At 38.3% G+C, this 25,478-nt stretch overlaps 1 protein-coding gene across 2 annotated transcripts in view; it reads right to left on the bottom strand.

Moving 5' to 3' along the window:
• LOC146393898 (protein diaphanous homolog 3-like) overlaps positions 1-25,478 on the bottom strand; it is a 158,154-nt gene that overhangs the window by 21,542 nt on the left and 111,134 nt on the right. For both annotated transcript variants that reach the window (XM_084936855.1, XM_084936850.1), the window contains one exon: positions 25,227-25,289. In XM_084936855.1, coding sequence (XP_084792981.1) covers positions 25,227-25,289 — 63 coding nt within the window. The remainder of the gene's footprint in view (positions 1-25,226; positions 25,290-25,478) is intronic.

Raw genomic sequence — 25,478 nt, forward strand, 5'->3', positions numbered from 1 at the left:
TGAAAATGAGGCTTTCTTCTACTTTGGATCAAAGGAGATAGAGGAAAGTAATATGACAAACTGACTTAATCCATCTTTATGAAAATCTTTCTCTGACGGTGTGGTATTCTAACTGAGCTGAGGTGAATTAAATACTGTAAATAATGATTAGCGTCTATGTGGACAGTGCCCCAGGCACTTTTGACCAGAGCGTAGAGAAAAAATGGCCAGCAACGCTTTCAAACCGACACAGTCTTCTCTTTACAGTCTGGCCAATTAACGGAAGTAAGGAAATTTAAATTCACAGTCAAGAGACGCACCCGTGTCTGTGCGAGTGTGAACACGTGTGTGCGAGTGAGGCAGAATTTGACAATTACGAGTGCGCTTGAGAAAATGAAACTGAAACCGCAGGTGTTTTATATCATTTGTCATCACAGTTGCAAGTAAAACATGAATTTGTGCCGTGTGTAATGAACAGTATGCAAATCCTCACTCAGCTTGCAGTTACTCTCTCTGACTGGAATGAAATATGCTGTTAAGCAGTGATAAATTGAGGAAAGTATTCTTCCTGCCCAGCTCGCTACTTTTAAGAGCCATAAAAATTTCTTTAAAAACCAAGGCTCTGAAGATGTGAAAAAGGTTATTTTCATTATCATTATGTTCCCGTGCACACATTTGTGGGCAGCCACCCGTATGTCCAACTGATTAACCGAGTGACCAAAACAGAAGGAGAAGGATACTGCAAAGGGAGAGGGAGGGAGTGAGAGAGTTATGCCTCCAATGCATATAGCCTGCCAGTTTGGCTCTGGCAGATAGTGACCTTGTTTGCATGATTAGTAGAACCACTGAGGCGTGATTGGCCCTGTTACATTATTCTCCCTCTCTCTTCTTCCTTCCTGCCATCTCTTATTTATCAATCCTATTCTCCTTCATTACCCTTTTCCTTTTTTGGCCTTTGATTGAAAGCTGTTCGACCAAGGCCTCAATTTCTGCTGCTACTTATCAGAAGATGTTTCTTTTTATTTTCACTAAATGTCTTTAAATTATTCTGTAACCTAATGTTCAAAAATTTCTTTAACATTTTAGATATTTTGGACGACATGACAGGGAAAAAAGAATTATCCTGAAAGGCAAATCTTGCACTTAAAGTATGGTGAAAACGTTTTGAGTCACCCCTCATTTCTTTGTATTTTGAGCCAGGCATTCTTATAATTTTTAAAGTGTTCTTGTGCAACGATTCTTCAGGCTTTTTGAAAGTCTGTCAAAGTTTTTCTTTGGACCTTATGCCTTACCACTTACAGTGGAATGTTTTTTAAGCCACTTAACACTGACTTATGAATCATTCAAGCCTTAAAACAGGGATGAACCAGTCCTGCGTCTACACACAATGGTCAACTTAGCGAAGAACCAAATTAAAATTCTATCTTTAGGCATTTTGTTACTAGCAACTTGCTGTTCCAATTTCTTTAGTTGATTCTACAAGAATTGCCACATTTTCACTGTAGTTTTGCACCAAAATCTGTAACGCGAAGTAACGTGCACTCAAAACCGGATCGCAACAAATTGGCGCTTTCGCAAGTACATTTGCTGATAATAATGCCATGTGATTCAGCTAATAACACAAGGATTTCATCATTTTTGAAGCCACGCTGAAAATACTCAGCAATCTGTGCATTCATGACTGGATGTAATACCGGTAGCTTAGCTGTAGCATTTGTACCTGAGGGCTTGAGCTTCCGGGTAACAAGGAAATTACGTCGTTCATGTAGATTACTGATTGGCAGCGCTAACTCGAAATTTCGAGTTAAGAAGTCGAAATTTTGAGAAAAAAAGTCAAAATTTTGAGAAAAATAAAGTCAAAATTCGAGAAAATTTCGAGTTATGGATCCTTTTTTTTTTTTTTCTTTAGTGGCAGAAACGGGCTTCCATAAATAAAGGTAAAGCAGACATAATAAAGGACGTTTTATGAAAATTCAAACCTGGAAAAAAAAAAAAAGTCAGATAAAGCAAAATTGGACTGTGGAGGCTGGTGGTAAGAGTGTGAGTGAAAATAAAATATAATAAAGGGTAGGGCTGGGCCATACTGTTCACGGTAATACCGGTATAATGTTGGGCAACGATAAGAAAATGAAATATCGCGATAGAATATGGGTAAAACGCGCATGCGCAGTGCCTTTGTTTACATACGCACATGGCGGAAAAAGTATGGCGGCGGTGACGGAGAATGAGAAGGTCGAAAGCGGATCGTTGAATGAAAAGGATGAACCAGAAGTGGTTTTTAAAAATGCTGCAACTTCAGTGGTGTGGAACTGGTTTAGCTTTCGTCCGTCAGATACACAACAAAGCACTATTTTTGGTACAGCATGCTAGCGGGCCGTTGTTATTACCGTGTCTTTTGGAAAATACGGCACACTTAAAATCAATCCTTTGATTTTTCTGAAAATCGACAGTGCCCCTTATAATCCCGTGTGCCTTATGTATGAATTCTGGTTGTGTTTACTGACCTCGAAATGATTTTATGTCGTACACAGCGCTCGAAAATCTGTCAAATGTTTTAGTACGACTTTGCTAAGCTACGAACCTGCGCCGCTATATACACACACACACACACACACACACACACACACACACACACACACACATATATGTATATATTAAAAAAAATTAAAAAATAAAACACCCATGATTGAAATGGAACAGCTGTGACCTTCAGGTAATGATTTCAAATGCATTGACACTGACAGAGTCAGGTGAAGACATTTGAATGACAGGGGCAAAATGGTGCATGACGGCCAACCAGTTAGGAGGTGGTTTCAACTGTCATCTCTGTCAACATGGGAACAAGAGCAGGATAAACGGAAAACTGTGTGTGAGAGAGTCTGTGTATGAAAGAAAGGTTAAGAGCGGGTAAGCATGAGAGAATGCAAAAGGGGTTTTTGATGTATTAATGGGGGGGATCCTGAAGCACATAACAGCTGTAGTGAACCAGTTGGAGATTTGTGTTAGTGAGCTACCACTAAAACAAACCTGCACATCATGGATGCACATTGATAGTGACTGTATCTGGTTATGAAAGGAGAAGAGGTTGATGTAATTTAGAGGGATAATGCAGTTCTGTGGAAACATATCGAGAACGAAACATTTGTTTGTCTTTAAGAATCTGATTGTGAGCATGTTGTAGTCACTGTATGAAGAGACCTTTAACTCGTTTGTCTTAGCTCAAATCTTATTTCTTTTCCTCTCCCTAAGTCATGAGTGTGCCAGCTTGTACTGTATACAGTATCAAGCAACCAAGACACACACAAGCATGCAGTCATATCTATATGGTAAAATATTCAAATGCATCCCGAAGCACGTTGACACTAGAATTTCACTGTTTTTGTATAATGAATCAAGGGCAGAAACAGAAGAATTTTAAGATCAAAGACAATAATGATGCTGAATGAGATGCTAAAAAGGAAGTTTCATTCACATCGAAGTAAAAAATTGATAAGACTAATGATCACAAGTTAATTACAACATTCCTTTAGTAATGTTGTAAGGTCATACGAGCAAAAAACCAATGTCCTTTTCAGAATGGTACATTCTTGACCTTACTCTATAGAACATTTTCTGCTTTGGAATTTTAATTTTTATAGGTTTTATGCAAAGGCAGACTGATAATAACTTTGGCATAAAAACATTACTGTCAATATTTACAAAGCGGAAGAGGTGGAGTTTTTAGCGATTAACCCTCTTAGATATAAATTTCCAGGAGTTCCTTTCTCAAGGCACAAAATATTTAAATCAAGCACGCACAATTATTAATTATTATTAATGTCTTTGACATACAATTTAGTTCTAGTTGCACTGACATTTGTCGGAAAAACAAAAAACAATTGACAAACTGCACCATTTCTTAGTTTGTGACTTTATGCTAAATTGTGCAGCTCTTGTCAGATTGGTTGTGTCATGCTGAAATCAACTATGTTTGTGTGTAAAAAAAACCTCCCAACAACAAACAAACAACAAAACACAACTTGTGTTAAACAGTCACAAAACTAACCACATTCAAATGTGGCCCTTAGTCTCTGTTTCTCCCACAAGAATTTTATCATGTCACAAAATCTATGATATTTATGAAAACCAAGCTCTCCAAGCTATAGGGCTCAAGAAGTTAGCCATAAAACCTAGATCTCATCTCATCATCAACATGTTAATTTGGGATTATATCGATACATACAAAATCAACTTCAGTAGCCTAATCTACAGATTACACCATATCCAGACAAGGATGAAATACTTTTGTAAAGGCCATTGAATTAAAGCTGAAAGTCTACACGTCAAGTACGTATTTGATTTAAAATCCTCTGAAATCTAATGTTGTTATGTACAGAGGCAAAATTACAAAATTGTGTTATTGTCCAAAATACTTACCATATCAGCCACAGTATGTATGGTACCTTGGAAATATGTACACAAGAGAATTGCTGTTTAAAAGACAAAGTACTGACATGATAAAAGTTCGGTCTTTTATATACATATTCTTCACAAAGGTTATAGCTACATAAAAACTATTTATTCTCTTATTTTTGGAAGGTTTCTCTCTCAACTTTAAGTGCCTAAGACATTTGCACACTAGTGTATGGTATACTGGACACACAAACGCAGCTCAGTGTCCAGACAGCCAGCCATGTGCCAAATGTTTAATGAACATCGGCTGGCAGACTATCATGAGCAAACTCTGGCCCACACTGTTTGATGATTAGCTACAACCCATGAGGAAACACATCCACACCCACACACAAACACACGCTTTGAATCAATAGCTGTACAGAAAAAAAGACACGTTCTGCATATGCAGAGCTAATAACGGACCTAGTCTCAAAACACACTAGAAAATAAAATACATGAAATAAAATAAATGTTTCAAATTCTTTGTTTCTTTATTATTATTAATTTTTTAACTTTCAAATTAACATCACTTATTGCTTTAATTCCTAACATCTGTTTATTCCCTCTTTCTTATAATTGCTGTCTTTGATATCTCAATTTTCTCTCCCTCCTGACAATCACATTTTCAAATTTCTTTTCAGATTTCCTTTCTTTTATTTCTGAAGACTATTTGTGCCTTTCCAATCCATTGTCATTATTTTTCTTATGGCAGACAGCTACAAGTCAACTGTGACAGCCAAACAAAGAGGCTTTATTTTTCAGCAAAGAAAAAGTAATCTCTTTTGCACTGAGAAATAATAACAGGAAAAAGGACTCTCACATACAAATGGGGCTGAGTTGCAAAATGGTCCATTCACAAGTCATTCATTGCCTTAATTTGTAATTCATATTAGCACCAAGTCAACTTCACAGCCAATGTGCAATTATGGCCTAATATCAATTAAATAACTATAGTTTAAACTAGAACAAGAGCCCACAGTAACAGCTTTGTGAAGCTGTACTTGCAAATGTCAAGACAGTAAAATACTCAAAATGTTAATCTACTTAAAATGTTGTTTATTATCACGAATCATAAGCCACACAGCTAAGAACAATAAGAACATCACTGATTTTTCAGGTATTTGGTTAAACTAGACTACTAAACTGGACAGATTTCACACTACATCGACAAAATTGTTGGGCTGACTAATGTCTCAGTCTCTTAACTTTTAATTTCAGGGTTTTTTTTAGTCCCATTGCAACAGCTGTATAAAATCAAGTAATTCACCATGCAGAATGACTTCACAAACATTTGTGAAACAATGGATTGTTCTAAAAAGCTCAAAGAGTTGGAGCATGGTACCCTAACAGGATTTCACTGTTGCAAGTCAGCTCATGATATTTCTTCCGTCCTAGATATTCTACGATCAACTGTAAGTGGCATTATTGCAAAGTGAAACCATTGAGCCAAAGAACCAGAGGATCTATGTTTTTTTTTTTTTTTTAATTTCCATTTTTCATTCTATCAATAAGCAGTGTATCACTTGTTTTCACTAACACGTATGTGGTCATCAACCTAGCTGCTGACAGCACGATATCAAAGCTCCCCTAACATGCACACAACATGAGCAAACTTCAAGTGTAACAAAACAAAGAGAGGACATTTCAGTATTACATGATATATATATATTTTTTTTTTTTTTTGGGGGGGGGGGGCACTTTTAAAGTATACCATGGAAAATCTTCCACAACAACTCTTTGTGACACCACTTTTAAGTTAAAAGTTTGGGCATTTCACTGGACAGACACAATACTTTTAAAAATGAAGGAATACTGTTGTAGAAACAACCGTAGAGTGGATAGAGTGGGCTTTGCTTATATTGACTGCAGGTCAAACAATAAGACACTGTAACAAAATTTTTTGTTCCCCTGTATTGTCATATCCTGATCGCTTATGCCTTTTTTGGGGGCGTGTCATGTGTTATCTCTTTCAGTTTCAAAGTATTAAACTGACCAAGCAACAGGCCAACTAAAAGAACCAAACAACCAACAATCCTGAGTAAATAATAAAACATAACAGATCTAAATGCATGGATTGTATTTTAAGAAATATGCACTACAGTGTGTTAGGGCAATCTCACAATTTACAGAGTGCAAAAAAGACTGGAGATGATGCTGATATGTGTGATTAAAAGCAGTAACTTTGATGCAATTGTATTGAGCATTTCTGCATTTGTGAAAATGTTTTATTAATGCCAATATTATGTCTTAAAACTACGCAAACTACCAATAAGCACAAGCGTGTCATAGTTTTGGTCTTTCCACTTATCAGTCATTAATCAAGTAGTGTGAGACATTTTCTTATCCCACTGATGGAGCTCAAAATACGTGAACCTTCTTTAAATTAAACAAACACACTAGGGAACCCATTCATTACAACTTGAAATATAAGAAATGTGCTTGGTGTTGCATCATTGTTGCAAAGGATGGGGGGGGGGGGGGGGGATCAGATGACTTGATAACCTATGTGTGACAGAAACTCCCATAACTACAGTTTTAATTCATTCTTCATCATAAATCAATATTCCCTAGATGTTTTTGTACGGGGTGCCATGTGAATGATTGCACCCTGGTTACAAAATAAAATCAAATAAAAAGGTACACCAAACAGCTCTTTGGCTCTTTGTGTTACATATTCAGATAGGTAAATGATGAAATACGCTGCAAAATATCTTGAATACACGCTTGCTGGGTTTTTCTTGATTTATACTCGTGTTTGACTGTGACTTATTTATTTAAAATTGTGCAAAGCCTCCTTGGTAGCCTAAGAACTTACAGAGAAACATGGTTAACAAATAGAGAAATAAAGATTCGAGGGGGTTGCTAGGTGGGCAGAACAGATACTGCAACAGACGGATATGGTGTGAATAGGAAGTGATTAGGTGGTTAGATAGGCTGCCTGGGTTACTTAAATAAACCATCATAGCAGAATGTCCTGAGTTATCTAGTTTTAAGTGCCCACACTATGCTCTTTTCCACGCTGGTCTACTTTTATTTGGAGATTGACTAGATGAGGTTTATGACTTCATGTTAAAACAATATACGGTATACAAAGAACTCCTCTAAACTTAGGTGCTTTATATAAACAACAGAACAAGCACAAGTAAAACAATGGAAATGATAACCAATCAAAATCAATACATTACAACAATACTTCCTTGCAGCAGTAAGGAAGCATTTTAATATAGAGTTTAAGAAATAAAAGAAAATCAAATAAATCAAGTAAAAATCAAGCGAGGCTTGCCATTAACAGCGCGTCTTAAGTAAAGATTCAAAAGAGTCACTGACTCTGCTGACCCAGTTTCCTCAGGCGGCTCGTTCTATAGCTTTAGACCTTTGACTGCGAATGCACTTTCACCATAAAAAAATATTCTTCTCGTACTGTACACTGCTGCAGTACCCTTTTCACTCGCTGTATAAAAAGCTCAGTTTTAGCTCTCATCACCTCCTACCCAATAGCCCAGTAGGCTCTGCTTGGTCAGAGCTCTTCATCAATCTTTGTGTAGAAGACAAACCTCTCTAAGAACTGCTAAAAGAAAAAAAAAACAACAACAACAACACAGCTCGACCGCACATTTGAACCAGATCTGTGAGTAATCTCTGTGCTGCAGATTAGTCATAACTGAATCCATGTCAGCATGATATTTAAAATGTGTATTTAGATCAATGTGGCTAGGGATACACTGATCCAGTGTTTCCATTTTCCTTTCCAATACTGATACCTTGGCTGTGGATATCTGTCAATACCAACTACTAATACTAGTGAGAAATTAATATAATGTAATATTTAACGTGAGGAAGAGATTGAGAATCATTATCTTATATGTAAGACAATATCTGGCTTCATTTAAACAGCTTTCCTAACTTTGGAAAATAAAATGGAAGAATACATACATCCGGAAATATGCAAAGACTCACTGAACTGATGGTTTTTATTAGTGAAATGAATAATAAATTAAAACAAGCTCAGGATAAAAAATTCATCTCATTTTTTTTTTTTCAGATCAAAGTGAGAGTCATTAGGCTGCTGCACATCGCTGTCAAACATCGTCACACTTCACCCGTGTGAAGCTGACAAGAGACAGCTGAAGTGAAATATTATTTAAGTGAGTTAATGAAAAAAATTGTGCGTTACCACAAATATGATAAAAGCTTCCCAATGAATGTTACACTCACGTTTCACCAAACCTGTGTTGGTATAAATTCTACATTATACGATGGCTCTCTGACCAGCATAAGGAGAGTGAAAGTCAAAGAGTGACCGAGCAAGACAACAAATCGCTTCAGTCACATCACCTCACTTTGACCACAGTCTGCAGTTAAGTTATAACAACACCAAACACAGAACAAGAGCTCTTGGAGTAGTAGCGATTCCTCCAAACTGCTGACAATTTGCTGGAAAACGAAACAGAGAACACAAAATGTAATCAAATTTATCAGCCCATTGCCACTGATATCCAATCCAGTTTTAGGCTTAACAAACCATTGATCTTGCTTCATAGTGCAACTATCTGTGATTCAGAATAACTAGCTTCTTCAGTTTGGGATTTATACATTTTAAAACTCAAAATAAAGAAAAGGGAGGAAACAAAAGTGCATAATATGAGCACTTGAAGTTCTGTGTTTTTGATAAGAACTGCTAATATTTATATAAAGTATTTCCATAATAAAACACGATGTTCTTTTTCTTCACGTGCAGCTTCAACTGATTTTTGTTAAGTATTTCTATAGCGCCACCAACTGCCTCTCAATGTCCTAGAACAAAAAAAGGGGAAAAAAAGAAAAAAGAAAAGTGCATGTTCTCAACATCGACATCACTTCATAAATGTGAAATGTGATACAGCACATTTACTTTGAAAGCTATGTGCTGGTGAGGGTTGAGCTGTGTTTCAGATACATATTGTTAGGATTAGGCTTAACAGTGTTAGAAGTGATAGCACATTAAACACAGGTTTAATGAATGAATCAACTGTTGCAACCATAAAATTGTCTGGTAACTTTTGCATTACCGTACACGACTAGCAGAAAGGATAATATATCTAAAAAAAGGAGAAATATTTAGAATACCCCTAAATGACCTGAAACTGATCCTATAAAAGCACCATAGCATGGCTTCAGCCTTATCAGTTACACAGTATATAGGAATTCTCAGATCACCTAGCAGTAATCAATCACATTACTCTCTCGAGGTAAGAATTAAGTTGACTGAACATTTCAGTGGTGTGATCAGGCAAAGGAGTACAGTGGTTTCTATCTTCAAGCCTAAAAGCACTGCCTTTTACCCTGTTCTCAATAAATAAGATTGAAATAAACTACTTGTCTTATGCACTTAACTGGAATTGAAGCTAGAACCGGTTCAGCATGCAATCTGGATATTTCATCCACAATTTGTCATCATGAGGTATATAAGAGATACATTCCTCTTTTATGTATGATATATGCTACAATATTTGAGATCTTTTCACTGTGGCACTTTCACTTCCTTTGTATTTAATGAGTTCCCATGAGAGACTGCTGCCCACACATTATCACTCAATCAATATATATGTAGACATATGTGTGTTTGTAGACAAAAGATACATAAATAATCGTATTTCCAATGGTTCAAAACAGCCTCAGCTGCATGCACAGCAGCATATATACATGAATAGTTACAGCGATCAGACGTTTAAGAGCCTACTTAAATCTTTTGCTTTTCTTAAATCCATATTGCAAATCAATAATTCATACAATGTAATAATATCAGCATGTAAAGTGTGTCTTCTAAGGTAAATAACAGCAACGAGTTAACAAAAGACAGAAGCACAATTAACAATATCGCTTAAGGAAACTGCATAGCCACTGCAGTTGTTCAAAAAGCTAAATCAAGGCCACTAAGGCACCGTTTTGCCTTAACAATGTACAGCAGAATGGACAATCAACCTTGACAGAACTAGTAACTGCTGATGACAGGCAAGGGGAGTAATTGGGAAAAAAGAAGAACCCATTATCTAATTAATCTGCTTTTAAGAGAATCTCTATTGCTGGCTGAGAAAGGAGGACGCAGAGCAAACTTACAGAGCAGCCTGCTGTAAAAGGTTATGCTATTCAAAACAGATTATATTGTTTACAGTACATACTGAAGCTCAGAATAACCCAACAGAGCCCTGGGTAGGTTTATTAGGTTGCTGGAAAAGAAAAAAGCAATTCTGATTACCTTTTTCAATTTTAAGGGCAGCCTATTATGATCTTCCACATTTTATGCCATACAGTTCAATGTTAGACTGGCAGCTGATTATTTTAAACACTGCAAATGTATGTAAAAATACTGTTGTGAAGCAAAAGTCAAAATGTTAATTACTGCTTTTAATAATATGACGGAAATACGATAGAAAAGACATCATTGATTTCTTTACATGATGCTACATGGTGTAACCACTGGAGTATGACAATGCTGTTTAAAAATAATCCTGTTTTGCTGTCACAACAAGCTGTGGATTTGACACCTCTTGAATCAGCTGTTGTGTCTGTGGCATCCCAAACGCATGGTGCCAAATGCAGAGCGCCCTCTGGTGGACAAGTTATGAAACATCATTATTCATAACATGATTGAAGGGTGTTTCTCCTGTCTCTTCTTCACTTTTTTAAAATTCTCATTTATTGGGCATCAAAAATGCCAACACCAATATAATGGCAAATATCAATATGTCATGTTATACTCACAAGCACTGGATCCTGCCCTTTAGCAGGCTCCAAGATGTTAGCAATTTAGGAGATAAGAGGAAATAGGAAAGTAAATATAGGAAAACTGTTTATCTAATTAATTATTTTCATTCATAAGTAGTAGTTGGTCATTTTTCCACCATCTGTCAAATAATTGCAACAGCAGGCTGTGAGATTAACACCAGTCTTTTTAGTCCACATTCACCTGAAGTCACTTATCTGTATGGCATTCTAGAAAAAGTTTATTCCTTCTTCCAACAAAGATGACAGTCGTTCATGGTTCACAGCTTTTCATGGTTTAGGTCATTAGCTACTGTTTTCCTCCGCAAGCTTTACCTTGGTGGCAGACAGCAAATGACATCAACCTCACCCCTCGGTCTTCTATCTGAGAAAAAAAAGTCTAACAAATTAGCTCTTGCTAAACAAAGACCTTTCAAATACAACTGTAATTAAGCAGCAAGACCTCATCAAAAACTAACAATAGGGTATGAATTATGAAGGTAGAAAAAAAAAAGTAAATCGTCTGTAAATGCACTGTCAAAGGCTTTGTAAATGCTAGATAATTAAGAGTAGCTCCAGGGCGGTTCTTTCTTGCAAATCCTCAAATAATCAACACAGTAGCAACACAGCTACTTTGCTTGACTGGTTGGTTCACAAGACTGCCTATATGTAATAGTGAGTGGTAGCACAGGTCACCCATCTGCCATCTACTAATCATGAAGCTTATAGCTAACTAGGAAAGTTCTGATCTTCTGTTTATATAATTTATACACAACTAACTCTGCACCTCTGCACAACTAAACTGTAGATAACATTTACAGCAAGGTTTTTAGATGGCTTTGGTAACAGGAGAATCTGGACTAGCGATAAAAAAGCACTGCCTTTAAACAACAAAAAGGTTTTGTGTCACTTCCTGTCTCTTCACTAGTACGAACTCAGTACAAAGTTTACCAGTCTGCAACCCAAAGACCAACATGGTTGTAACTGAGTGGTGGCAGAAAAGAGGAGAAAACAGTTGATTGATAAGTAAAGCTGCCTACCTCAGGCTCTACTTGGCTCTGACAGGGACAAAACAGCAGTCTGCTGCGCCTGTCACTGACATTTGTAATAAATCATTGGCAATTTCATCATTCAAGAGCGAGAGAAAGGCAGGAGGGAAGAGCGATTAAAAAGAAAAAAGAAAAAAAAGAATTAGACACCTGTCTTCTAACATTGTTTATTTCCTTTGTTTTTACTTTGAGCTCAGCATCCTTGTCCATTCCACTCTCTTTTAAACTTTCCATTTTGGTCAGCTACGCAGTACAGAACCATAAGGTCTGGACAGCTTTACTCAGAGGAATTGTGCTTTAACTCACCTTGAAGGGTCACTTCACACGAATTACACAAAGACATATTTTTCCCTTTACCTCTAGTGGTATCTAGCCATGCAGACAGTCTTACTTCTATCTGCTTGGATTTAAGATATCCATCTCTAAGATTCGTGCTGCTCCATCAATACAGTGAAAGTGAATTTTGTGCTATTTGATCAAACTGACATCTTGACCCTTAAGATGTAAAATTAAGAGAAAGAAATGTATTTTAGGTGAAACAAAACACTGTTGGCACAGTAAGTGTAATGCTCAATTAGTTCTTGTGCTTACTGTTGTTATTTAAATTAAATTTGCTCCGGCTATCAGACAATCTCCCGCTACTGTTTTTCTGTCATTTGCTATTGGTGTGATTGACAATTGTATATTCTTGACGACAATAACAGTGCTGAGAATACTCGATAGGCTTCCCCATTTATCTCTTTGATGCCTGCGTCTAAGGTTGGGAACACACTATATATCGGGCATTCATCAGTCCTTGAAAAAAAATTGGTGAGATTAGTTTTTTGACACATATTCTTTGTCCATTTAAGTGGGAGCAAAAGAGGTTTGACCGCATTCTTGATGTGATATTATCAAATATTTTTAGCTCCAGGAAAAATATCTTATGCCAACAATGACAGGCTCTCAGAGCTTCAGCCATTAAGCACTTATACATCAAGGTATATTTATAAGGCAAAATGCAACAACAAACATTTGTGAGAACCTACTTCCAACACTCTCTTCTGTAACACACTTCAACGTCTTTGTGTTCTCTATGTGTCATTTAAAAAATGTTTCCACTTTTTGCTTTTAACTACATTTCTAAGCATCAAAAAACCATCTGAAGAGCCTTTGCATGGGGATCAGGCCTGGCATAGAACAGTATGGGGTGTAGTGTAACTAGCATACGCTGAGAGCAACACAATATGAAACTTGGACAATCACCTATCCTGCCTTTATAAAAAATAAAAATCTGTAGAGTTAAAAGCTCAAATTTATAATGCTGCTCGATGCTCATTTGAGAAACTAGAAAAACAGCTCAGGGTGTGAGCTGTTGAAAGGATTCCATAAAGAAATCCATCTGTTCTACATACACAAACAGTCTACAGGCAGAGTCACCTCTTATTTTAGCTCTCAAAGTCTCTCTTGCTCTCCATCTAAATACCCGAGGCGTCTATCAACCACCTCTGAAAATTTGAAAAGGCTGAAAAGAGAGGTGAGTTGGTCTGTAATCATTGTTTGTTGATATTTATTTATCTCTGTTTGGATCTTCAAAGTGAATCACTTAAGCAGACTAAAGTGGATGTCAACTTCTTTACCCCCTTTCATCGAAGTATGATTCCTTCACAGTCTTGGGAACTGGGACAAAAGATAATGACTTATATTTAATAAAAAAGATGACATAAGTAAGATCCAAACCAGTCATCCACTGAGCCAGTGTGAACTGTCAATGTGTGAAGTCGAATTTGCACATGAAAAGCGACGTGGTTTAACGTTAAGCGTTTCATATTTGATTCCACTACAGTGCCAGGAGAAGATCAGAGACTTTTCTCTTTCCGCGATCTATTTTGGTACTCATCATTTTCCCTTCTCCAACACCTGAGACAGATAATTATCCATTAAAAAGGGGAAAAGTGCTACATTTTGTCATTTCTTTCAAAGTAAGATGTTTTTAAATATGCCACGGCAGAGTGACAAGCTAGAAGGCCAATGATTACAGTAATTAATACAAAATTCTCATTAAGTCATCAGGAAGAGTTTCTTAGCACTCACGGGCTGTTCTGCATTTACTTTAGAGGGGGGAAAAGTTCTACTTGAAGTTGAATCCCATGAAATGTTCTCCATTCAAACTCGAGCACACCCACGCTTCATTTATCCACAGTGTCTTCATGTGGCTATTTTTCACAAGCACCCATGAACTATTCTTTGCATGTTTCATGAAACGATATGAGATCATCTTTTTAGTTCTGCCCGTCTCTCATGTGCAGAGGCTTCGCATAATCGCTCACTTCCCTGATAAATCATGTCCCCTCTTGCTGTAGCCCAAACACCTTCCATTGTCAGAGCTCAGACTGAACCCGCTGCCGAGGCTGATGGATGATTTGCAAGCAGTCAGCCTCTTTCTAAAACCTTCTTAGATTGATAAGCCTTGTTCTTTAACCTTCTCACACTCACACTGAGCTCATGCAGGCTGGCCAGTCTAACACTTTCCCCTGTAATACAGGAAAAAGCACAGAAATAAGCAGAGCTGTCATCCAGGGACAACGTCAAGTCTATGCGTGCTAGTAAGTTGAATAATGGTTGTTAAAGTTTCCAATAGTTTAGTCTTAGACTCAGAACTGAAAACGCCAGTCTTATTCTCAAATACTTCATATAAGAACAGCTCACTCTGTGCTTTCCCCCCTTCCTCAAACAAACAAGAAGAATCCCTTTTAGCAAGAACTCAGTGTTCTTACCTCTACATTATGCCACAGCTGACAATGACATTTACTGCATGGCTCCTTCAGAGATTTGGACTACTTCCACAGTCAACTGGCTAATTTTCAAATACAGTCCAAATTTTTAAACGTGAGGTTGTTTCTATGACCTATGAACCTATGACCTCCAAACTTAATATTAGGGCGAAAAAAAAAAAACCCACTTCTTAGAGTGTGTATAAATTCAATAGAAAATAAGAGACAAACTGCCCTTTTGATCTCTTCTAGAAAAGAAATGGGCCTGTGCACAGCATGGCGCAGAAATGTTATTTCACCAGAATGAGATGTGTCAACAAAACATAAGCACTTAAAAATGATCTTTGAGCAATATTACTAGAGCTGACGTTACTTTTTAAAAAACAGAGTACCACGGCCATTGGTTCAGTAATATTAAATTGGTTTTGGTTATGTGCTGAGGATGATTAACGCACTATGACTAATCTACCTGCTCTTGACCAAAACCAAGGTGATAATACATTTCTTTCCCCTTAATAGTACTGAAAAGCATTATATAAAAACTGTACAAGTTAGTAACAGTGAGACTGGAAAGAAAGTGTTTGGACAGGATATTGTGAAGAGTTACAACTTCTCTTATCGCATTATATCTTACACAATTATTTATCATTTGTCTATTGCCAGTGGACATAGCTGGAACCGCCACACATAAGGCTTCACATATGTTTATAAATCAGTTAATCAGCATTTATTAATGTACAGCTACATTATACACTATCAAACATGAATATATTGTAGTGATTATACATGTGCGAAACATGAATGCTGTTTGTATTTATTCTTTTGAAGAAAATCAAACAAATGTTTCTCTTGAAAGCTCTGCTGTTTGTTGCAATGTGTACTTCAGTGCGAGCAGACCTCAAATTGAGAATAAGGAGATGTATACAACAGTAGAGCTGATGCAGTCAAATATACCCCAACATCTTTGCCTGTTTTAAGCACTAGCAGAAAATGAGCAATTTTCTGTTATTTTAGTTTGCAATTGTAAAGTTATACAGTATCAAAACAATTGTTATAAATAATTCCGCTTGGCTGGAGACGCTCCTGCACGCTGAATAAAATCTGTGTGTATGTGAACGCGTGCCAGCCTTTGTGGACAAACACAGAACTATCTGTGAAATACATTTAGACGGTCTCTTTCCTCTTTGGTTGACATTGTAATTACCATTCAAACTAGCCAGGCTAATTACCTCCCTGTAAAGAAAAAATAATCAGGTTTGTGCACAAATCAAAACTAGCCACAGATGCCACGGCCTAAAAACCAAAACAATCATCAAGTCTACTGGGCATGATTATTATGTTTTCTATTTAATCAAAACTTGCATTAAGATTTAAAGTCATCAATTATTGTTTCAATGACTTTTCCAAAGATTATTATATAAATCTGTAAAGTATTCATTATATTCTGTCAATCATATTCTCTGTTGAATTTGTTATTGTTTAATTTGAACCCATATTCCCACAGGGCTCTAATGTGATTAATTAAGGATAATTAATATGGCCGATTTATAAAATATGTTTCACTGTCCCGTGCAATTTTTACTTCATTAGTTAAACTGGATGGAAATGATATGTCAAAAACATGAACTTTTCGGGCATTTTAATACTGATGTTTTAACATTAAAGTAACACATTTTAAGACTAACAGTGAAGGAGGTCAGGTAAAAAGTCTCATTTTCTTGATTTTCAAGTCAAGAATGCCAAATGCACTATTGTAAGTCTTTTTCTAACAACTATAAATATGAAGAAAAGAACTGTAACCAGTATAATCAGTCGTTCAATAAAAGTCAACAGTGACAGTTAAGCCAGATTTATATTAGTCACTGGGTGTCCAAAATAAACGTAAAAAAAATATAGTACATAAAAAATATCCAGGCTACACAACACTGAATGAGCAATGTCAGTCTTAAAAATAAATATTTTTGTCCATGCCCTTTGCCAGCCAGCAGCTATTTCCGTTCCTTTACTCTTCCGCCCCGAATCTGCTTTATTGTGATGCTAAACAGTGAGTTTTGACATTCAGAAAGGCCCTGCCAAAGGACAGGCCAGTGGATGCAGTAGAGAAGAGAAGGCCTTAATGGGTTCAACTGGAATGGAAAGCATCTGTTAGTCTCCACAGGCTGGAGGAGAGAGAAATGTCAAGTATGGTTATTATAGAGCAGACACCAGCTCTAGGAATTTTCACCTGAATGAAAAACAGTCTCTGACAATGCGCATGCACGAGCTACATCTGCGCACATTAATGGCTTTACTGGGGTGGTGAAAAAAACCCACTCACGCCACGGTGCACGTATAAAAAGTAATGTGTCATACATTCACACACGAACATACAAAGCACATACATAACACTTAGTTCTACTGTTATCAGTGTTGAACACAACATTTTTCCTGCAGGTAGCCTGTATATTTTCCTACTGCCTGGGATGACAGCATATTTCACTTCACGTCGACTGCTGTGCCGCATGTTCAGTCCACTGTGTTTCCCAGACAGAGGGGAGAGAGGCTGCAGCTTGAAACATAAACTATACCCAAGAGAGGTGTCATTCTTGTGCTATCAGACTTTTTCTTCACTGAAAGACAGAGACTGCCCCATCTGAATTATTTTAACACTTTTAAATCATGTGCATGTTTCTAAATATATTTGACATCTTGCATACATGGCTTCTTTGGACTCAAATGCCAAGTGTGACACTCATACTGTTGAGCCCTGCATACCACAACCATCACCTTTCTTCACTTAGGGGTTGTTTTCCAAGACACTAAGAAGAAAATTTCTTTTAAAAGCAAAGGAGTGCTACTAAAATAAATATTTTTTGAGGAATGAAAAGACTGGTTCAGGCTGGGAGAGAAGCTACAAATGTTTCATTATAGTATGGTTTCTACAAAGCTTTAAAACCATACATGCTTAGAGAATATTCTCACTAGGAGAAACTGTCATCATCTGAATGGCAGGGAAAATCACATACTTGTGAAATGTTCTTATGTCCGCAGAAAGTCCCGGAGAGGGTATTTCTTCACAGGAACACTTGAGCTTGTTTGCTAATTTGTACCCCCGAGGATGCTAATCAAAGCGAGTGCCTGAATAATGAAGCTCTTTAGCCCAGAGGCCAGAGATACATACATGGCCCTGTGCCTCAAGGCTGAGTGTCTACAAGAGGATGTGTCTGTGTGTTTGTGTGACTGTGTATGAGTTCAAGTGAATGCATGTGACTGCATGCAGTTAAATGTGTGAATGAGCCAGCATATGGACATAAAAGGGCAATATATAAAGTAGATAAGCAAAGCCCAAATTCTGCTCTCTAAGGGAGGGGGGATCCAGCATCAAACAGATCTTGCTGCCTGAGGGCTGGCCTTCCCGTTCTGTCGGCATGGAAACTCCTGTCGCTGCACTTAGAGATTCTGGATCAGTGAGGAGACACAGAGCAGGCGGAGTGGCAGCACAAGCGACTTCCACAAAGAGGAGCAGAGAGATGACACAGTTTGGAATAATGTTTTCATTTTATCAGCAAAGCTTAAAAAGTAAGCACTGGAATCACCTGTAACTTTTTCTGTGCGAGTCTAATGAATGATATCGACATGAGTCTTTACAAGAGGGGTACTAGAATTTATCATCTTTAATCACTCCTGCCTAATTTCTTGTCTTTGAGTCAAGAAAGCTTCATAGCAACATTCAAAACACATGCAAACAAATGTTGTTTGTCCTGCCAAGGTTCACAGTGTAACCAGCTACAAATTATAGACTGAAAAACAAAATATGAGAGGCAGCCAAGGACAAACAAAAAAAAAGGCAAAGACAAGACTGATGCAGAATGTTAATCTGTGTGGGGAAAAAGTATTTATATAGCACTTCTAAGACTACTTTAACAAAGGTATTACTACAGAGACAGAACTGAAGCACCTCTCTTTGTAGAAAGCATAGATATAAAGAGACGATAATGCTCATTTCCCTCCCATAACAACATAAGTTCATATAATCATCTCCCTAGCTCGGTCTCTTCCTGACGGCTATGTGATATGGCTGCTGGCACTGGTGAATGTGGGAGGACCAGGAATGTGTGTGGCTGGGGCGATAAGACTGCTGTAAAATTTAATTAGCACAAAGCCATGGTGAAAATGACTTCATTTCTCACTGCATTATTAACTAGAGCAGTACGTAAGAGCCTATTCTCAATCAATGTAAATAACACGCTCATGAGAGAAAGGAATGTAGAGGAGAAACAAAGAAGATGAAGACGGCAAGAAAGAAGAAAGCAATGAAATACTACAGATTTGAAAGAGATCAAAGCAGTTCTAAGAGTCACATTTAAAAAATTCAGGTGTGTATTTAAACCTAACCGCTTATGAATCATCAGACCTTTGTGCATTGACAGATGTGTATCTAGGCAGTCAGAAGACGAGACAGCATGTGAAAAAAGACCAGGAGAAGCTCAAAATCCAGCTGAATAAGAATCCAACATTAAAAGCTTCACCTGCTGTTTGGGGTCTGAGCTGGTGTGAATGGGCTGAGTGATTAGGGTCCTTGGCTCGACATGCTGAACACCACTTTCTATTTCACGATTCACAGCCTTTATTACAGCCAAGCTTCCTCATAATCCAGCTAAAAGTGGATATCTGAGGAGCCTGATCGGCTTAGGACTTGGCTAAAATGTGGGATGTACAGCACAGAGACATGGAGCAGAGTGCAGAGGTGTTCGTTATCATCTGTTTTCTATTTAGGACTGAACAGTGGAGCTCGGTTTGTGTGTGTGTGGAAGCATGTGTGTCCAGTCTACAGTGACCTCACTGGCCAGACTAATTCACTTCCTCATCTTCTTACATTCTGGAAAGGACTATAAGATAACAGGGACTGCCATTTCTTACTGTAATGATCATAGCGCATGTAACCTCTCTTCCTTTAACTGGTGGGCCAATCAAACACATCTTTGCATGGAAATAATCACATATACAGCAATTAATTTTTTTTCATAAATCTCGGTCGTTTTCATTTTTGCATTCATATTTCTCTGCAAATGCACCTTCATGCTTTCTGTTTAAGTCTGTTTCACATGACACATTCACTGTATGCCACCCATATGTAAATTAACACTCACCAAAATTTGTCAGAATTTTTTTTTCAATACACCACTAAATAAGGATTGAAGAAATTCATACATGCCATTAATGAATAATTGGTAACTTTTGCAGAAGTTGTCCAATTACAACAGTCATTAGTTTTGACACAAAGTGATGTGTGCCCAAAAAAAACAAAAAACCCTTTCCAATAAAAAACACCTCTGCATATTCAGGAAGCAGCAGCCCATGTGGGAGCCATTAAAAGCCATTTTTATTACCTATGTCCTTGCCTTTAAGGCAGTACAAGAAGTAAACAGCATCATGATTACATCGAGTGTGACATGTCACATAATTTTAATTACTGCCTGTATTACACATGGGGAACATGGTGCATTTGCAAATAAATGCCATACAGTTGCCCTAAGACAGACACTAGGTAGATGCCGCTTCTGGCCTTCAAATTAAGGGAAGATGGATTGTGCATGGACATTGCTGGTTAAATCTTTAGACCACTATGTGTATGTGGCAGTTAATCGCCAGCAGATCAAGAAGAAATCCTGTGGCCAGCAGATCAGACTGTATTGACACAGGCTGCTTACATGTGTGAATGAGTGCAAATGTAAGCATGTGGAGGGGCATTGCTGCAAAAGATTCTATTATTCTCATCAAAGTCTGGATAAAAAAAAATGAAATCGCTTCCTTTTGGGCTCTCTACAACCCTCAATTACTATTCCACAAGTCGCACCGCAAAGGCTAGACCTAATTACAACAGCCACTTTGTTAAGGTGCCCTCTTGCTCCATCTGTTCAATGAATGTGTGCACCGGCTCAGACATGCACATGCACACACACCTAGTGCAGCACTTCAGACAGACAGGCAAAGGCAGGTCAAGGTACATTTTCCCATCTGGATATACCTTTGTCGACAAGAACAGTTAAACATCTAAAGCACCAATCAAGTGTGGCGATGAGAGACACATTGTGACTCCAAGTGGCCAGATGACTGTGGACATGACTATAGAGAGCAGTACACCTGTCCAAGCCTTAGACACGGCTAACAGTGCAACCCCAGAATGGCCTTTAACCTTCTCCGTGCACATGATTAAAATACAGGGTAAAAGCTGACAGTTTTTATGCATGTATGCATGAGTACGTGTGTGTGAAAGTGAACATTGTTCCGGCTGAGAAGCTTCTTGACAATAATCTGTCACTTTAATGAAAAGTGCGCGGGCCGCATGTGATGTGTGGATGATATATGATGACCAAATGTGGATAAATCAGCAACTTTTACAGTTACACTTTTAAAACAATGACGTGTTGCATCAATTGAAATAGATCTAGTAAGGAGAGAGGCTGTGCTGCTCTTTTTTTTTTTTTTGCTGTTTTTTTTTTTGTCTCGAGTTCACTGAAATGTTTAATAATCCCTTTTTTTCTGCTTATGCCATGTCTGGAGAAAAGCGGCAAGGCAAAGAAGAAATAAAGAAAACTTAAAGATGAGACTTAGGAAGTTTTGAGGGACTGGTAGCTTTCACACATTTTTCTTGAAAGAACAAGAATATGAAAAGGATTGAAAAAGCACATATGCAATCTGCAGGATACAGTCATCCTGCAGTGGAATCCACATATCATAGTCTATAAGTGGCCCAATCAAAAAAGACGAGCATCTAACGGCAGATTCCACTTGAGTATCCAGCCCCAGGAAGCTCCAGCAATGCTAGCTTTTCACCCACATGTGAGCACACGAGAACACACAGAGTCGGGTGGAAACAAACTTTCTATTTTATTGTACTTTTTTAACTTCCATTTTAACTGAACACTCACCCCAGTTTCATCGTAATGATTTTCTTCAGAACAACCTCTCAAAGACACCGTGGGTTGAGTCTCAAATTAAGTCGATTAGTCATCTTCCACTACCACTTGCACCTATACCCAAGCCATTTAAAATCAACACTGAATAGCCGCCTGCACGAACCAAGTATCTGACATTACACAGAAATAAATTCAGCAAAAAGGGTCATAAAGTTGACTCGTCAAACACATAGGACAGAAGATCTCCAATAACTAGAGGCTTACTTTTAGGCATTAATGCTTTCAACTGCAAGTAAGAAGGAAAAAAACTTGGTAAAAGGGCTAAGTGACTTTGTGAAGTGACCTTTACATCAATTTCAAGCTCTAGTTCAGAGCTATATCACACATGATAATTGTTAGGTCGGGTGTCACTAAAGACATCTGAAGTAATTGCTCTTAAAGACAAAGACATTTACTCCTTCATAGATCCCATTCCACCCCACACTTTCCATAATAGATCATCCAAGACAAGGGCATTACACAATGCACCTCTGGCTTGTGCTGTGTTGCACACTTTCTGTGTTTTCCTTTTCTCTGTCTTTCTGTCAAACACGACCATTAAACATGCAGCTGTGTGATTTCCCTTGATATGTACATGCACACGCCAGCTTGGGAGTCAGCAAGGCTGTGATGAGATCTTGCAAAGAAGCCAGAAATGACCAGAGAGCGCCTGGAGAGATGTTTTCAGAAGGACACAGTTAAAAAGCTATGGCTGCTTTATAGATTCAATAAGTATCTTACACCTGTGTGGCTAACCACCATCGATCCATCATTCTGTGGAGCCCAATCCAATTTAGAGTGTTGAGGAGCCCCAGAGCCTTATCCTAACCCAGGCCACAGCCATCGTAAAGCCTGCTTACCTTCATCTCCTAAAGTCTGCTGGTGTTTCTGTGTACTTTTATGTCTATGTGTGTACGTGTGCTCGGGGAGACTGCAGACCTAGCTAAACACCTTAGCTGCTGGCTCATGTTAAAGTGTGCTGAGCCAATTTAGGGGTAGACCAGGAGACAAGATGTGAGAGACAGAGGATGCTGAGGAAAATTAAGGGACTCAAACTGGGGCCCAACCTCAAATCAAAGAGTCCATGAAAGTGAAGGGGAAAGGGATAAAAAGAGAGAGACTGCATTCATTTGTGTGCAACAAACAGTGTAGGAGACTGCAAACCATCTTCTAATCCTGTTTTCTATTCCGTGGCAATCAAACTCATCATGACTACAAAGCACTATAACCATTATCAAACTACTCCACAGTCTCATCACACTGTGATAGGCAGCACTCTAAAAATCTGCCATCTGATTTGTTTGGCACCGACAACAGAGTGGTGTACTCGAGACTCCCTTGGTGCAAAAACTTAATGGCACCATGCATGTTCAGATTGACCATTCAAATCTCTCTCCTTTACCACTAATTACAGTATCTTCTGGCGCAGATGTTTCTGTTTTAATTCTCTTTGCTGCTCCACTGGAGTGAAGCAAGACCCCTGAGATCAATTATTAAAGGGTATTTAAAACAGTGGGAAAAGGAGGTGGTAGCGTGGTGTGAAAGTGAAAGCAGCTGTTTAAGTGCTTGTGCCGCCGACTAAACTTCATCACCTCCCAAATAAACAGAGAGCATCCTGTGGGTTTCACTCACTCCAACGACTAAACTCTGGGCAATTAAGGCCTGGATCTCTGTAGGAGTAAAGGAGAGAAGGGAAATGGGAAAGAAGGGGTGAGGCAGGAGCAGTGGAGACACTCCATACCAATAACAGGCAATTATGTATGGGGAGGGCCATTGCATGGCCATGAGTGTATAGAAGAAGACAGTGGGGATATTGGATGGTAGGGAAATGAGGAGGAGTGTTATTTAGGAGGCAGATGGCAGAGAGGGGGAAATTAAGATGAATGGGCACTGAGAGGGCTGAGCTGGTGCTGGGGCTGGGCAGAGAAAAGTAATTAGCTGTGTTTGCTCTGGGAGGCTGGCAGTGAGTATGATGCCTGCAGTGACAGGCTAAAGCCTTGAGCATTATTAATCAACACGCCATGTCTGAAGCTGCCAGTAGGGGGCAGCTGGGTCAGCAACCTTCCAGCAACTTCTTACCTGCACCACACCCCATGGGGTCTTTTGCACCACATGGACACTGAGCAGCAGCTCCTTTACAGTTCACACTGTTATTATTTACTCTAATCCCCTGCTAATAGTACAAAGCTTTGGCTTGTTCCCTCTTAGAGTTACTGGCTCACTCACTCGCTCTCTCTCTCTCACACACACACACTGAGTCCATTTTTTTCTCTCACATTATTCCTAACTTTCGCCCTTACCAAGTGGCTCTATCTCACGCCATTTCTCTCCATTTCTTATGTTACAGCCACATCTGTCTCTTTCCTCCCACCCTATATATATCCCTCCCCCTCATCCCTTTCCAATCTAATTTCAGATAAGCTGTAGCAGAACAACAGAGCCAGGCCCTTTATCATTGCCATCAATGATGTGGGTGGATTGAGCGTGAATAATTTTATTCATGTGTGCCTGCACTTGGCCGACTGGGATTCCAATTACAAATAATAAGAGGTAATAGGGTTACAGAATAATTTTTTAAGTGCTTCGGTGATGATTGTAGAACCTTTGACAAAAGAAAGCTGTTGTTTACAGCTAAATGCACAATATCTGTTCACAAGTATGAGTAATATAGGATAACTGAATTTAGCATAATTAGTAGCCAATCCAATCGCCATTCTAAGGACATCATACAGATAGATGTCTTAACATTAAAACAATAATATGAACGTACTAAATGACGATGACGAATATTAAATACCTGAAGCAATCTAGGCTACAAGTGGCTTATATCCTATGTGTATCATAGCACTTTATCTGTATGCCTCAGCACTCTTCAGAAACACACAGTCCATAGGTCAGACTTGATAAATTCCAAACAAAAATGTTATTCTCTCCTGGATTTAAAGAATGTGAAAGAACCCGGCTACTACAAAAACACTGCATTCAAAATGCTTCACTTACTACACAATTTAGGAGCCTTATCAAACTGAGCCACCGGAACAGCCCACACACTACTTTCAGAGAATTTCAATCCTAACTTTCTTAACATCCACACATAGCACCGACTCAAATTGCTTTACCAATAGTCTTTCATAATTGAAAGAGCACGCAAGGTCACAAAAAGCTAAAGGAACAAATAACAAGGTGACTTAACACACAAAAAGGCAGGACATATATGAATTTGCAATATAACACATGCAAGAGCAGTTTAAGGCTGATTTCCAACAGCAGACGAAAGATAGCGCTGAACGTGCTTTAGGCTTTAACAGTTTTTTTTTATCTTGTGTTTTTACCATAGTTAACAGGCCTGAGGACCTGGCGGAAGGAGCTGGGGCTGATCGTCTGGTGGTGGTTATCTGTAAGGAGGGCAGCGGACAAATAATGCCAACATGTACAGTACTAAGTGGGATTAGAAAGATGATGTGACGGCATTGGCCCAGTGATGAACAGCTGTGAAGTGAAGTTCATTAGCAAGAAATAATGTTTTTCAAGGCACAGCTAATAAGTTTAAGGTGCCAGTGTCAATGTTTAGTCACCAATCATTT

This window comes from Perissodus microlepis, chromosome 1 (genome assembly GCF_051167445.1).
Source record: "Perissodus microlepis isolate ML-2025 ecotype Zambia chromosome 1, ASM5116744v1, whole genome shotgun sequence".
NCBI classification, from domain to species: Eukaryota; Metazoa; Chordata; class Actinopteri; order Cichliformes; family Cichlidae; genus Perissodus; species Perissodus microlepis.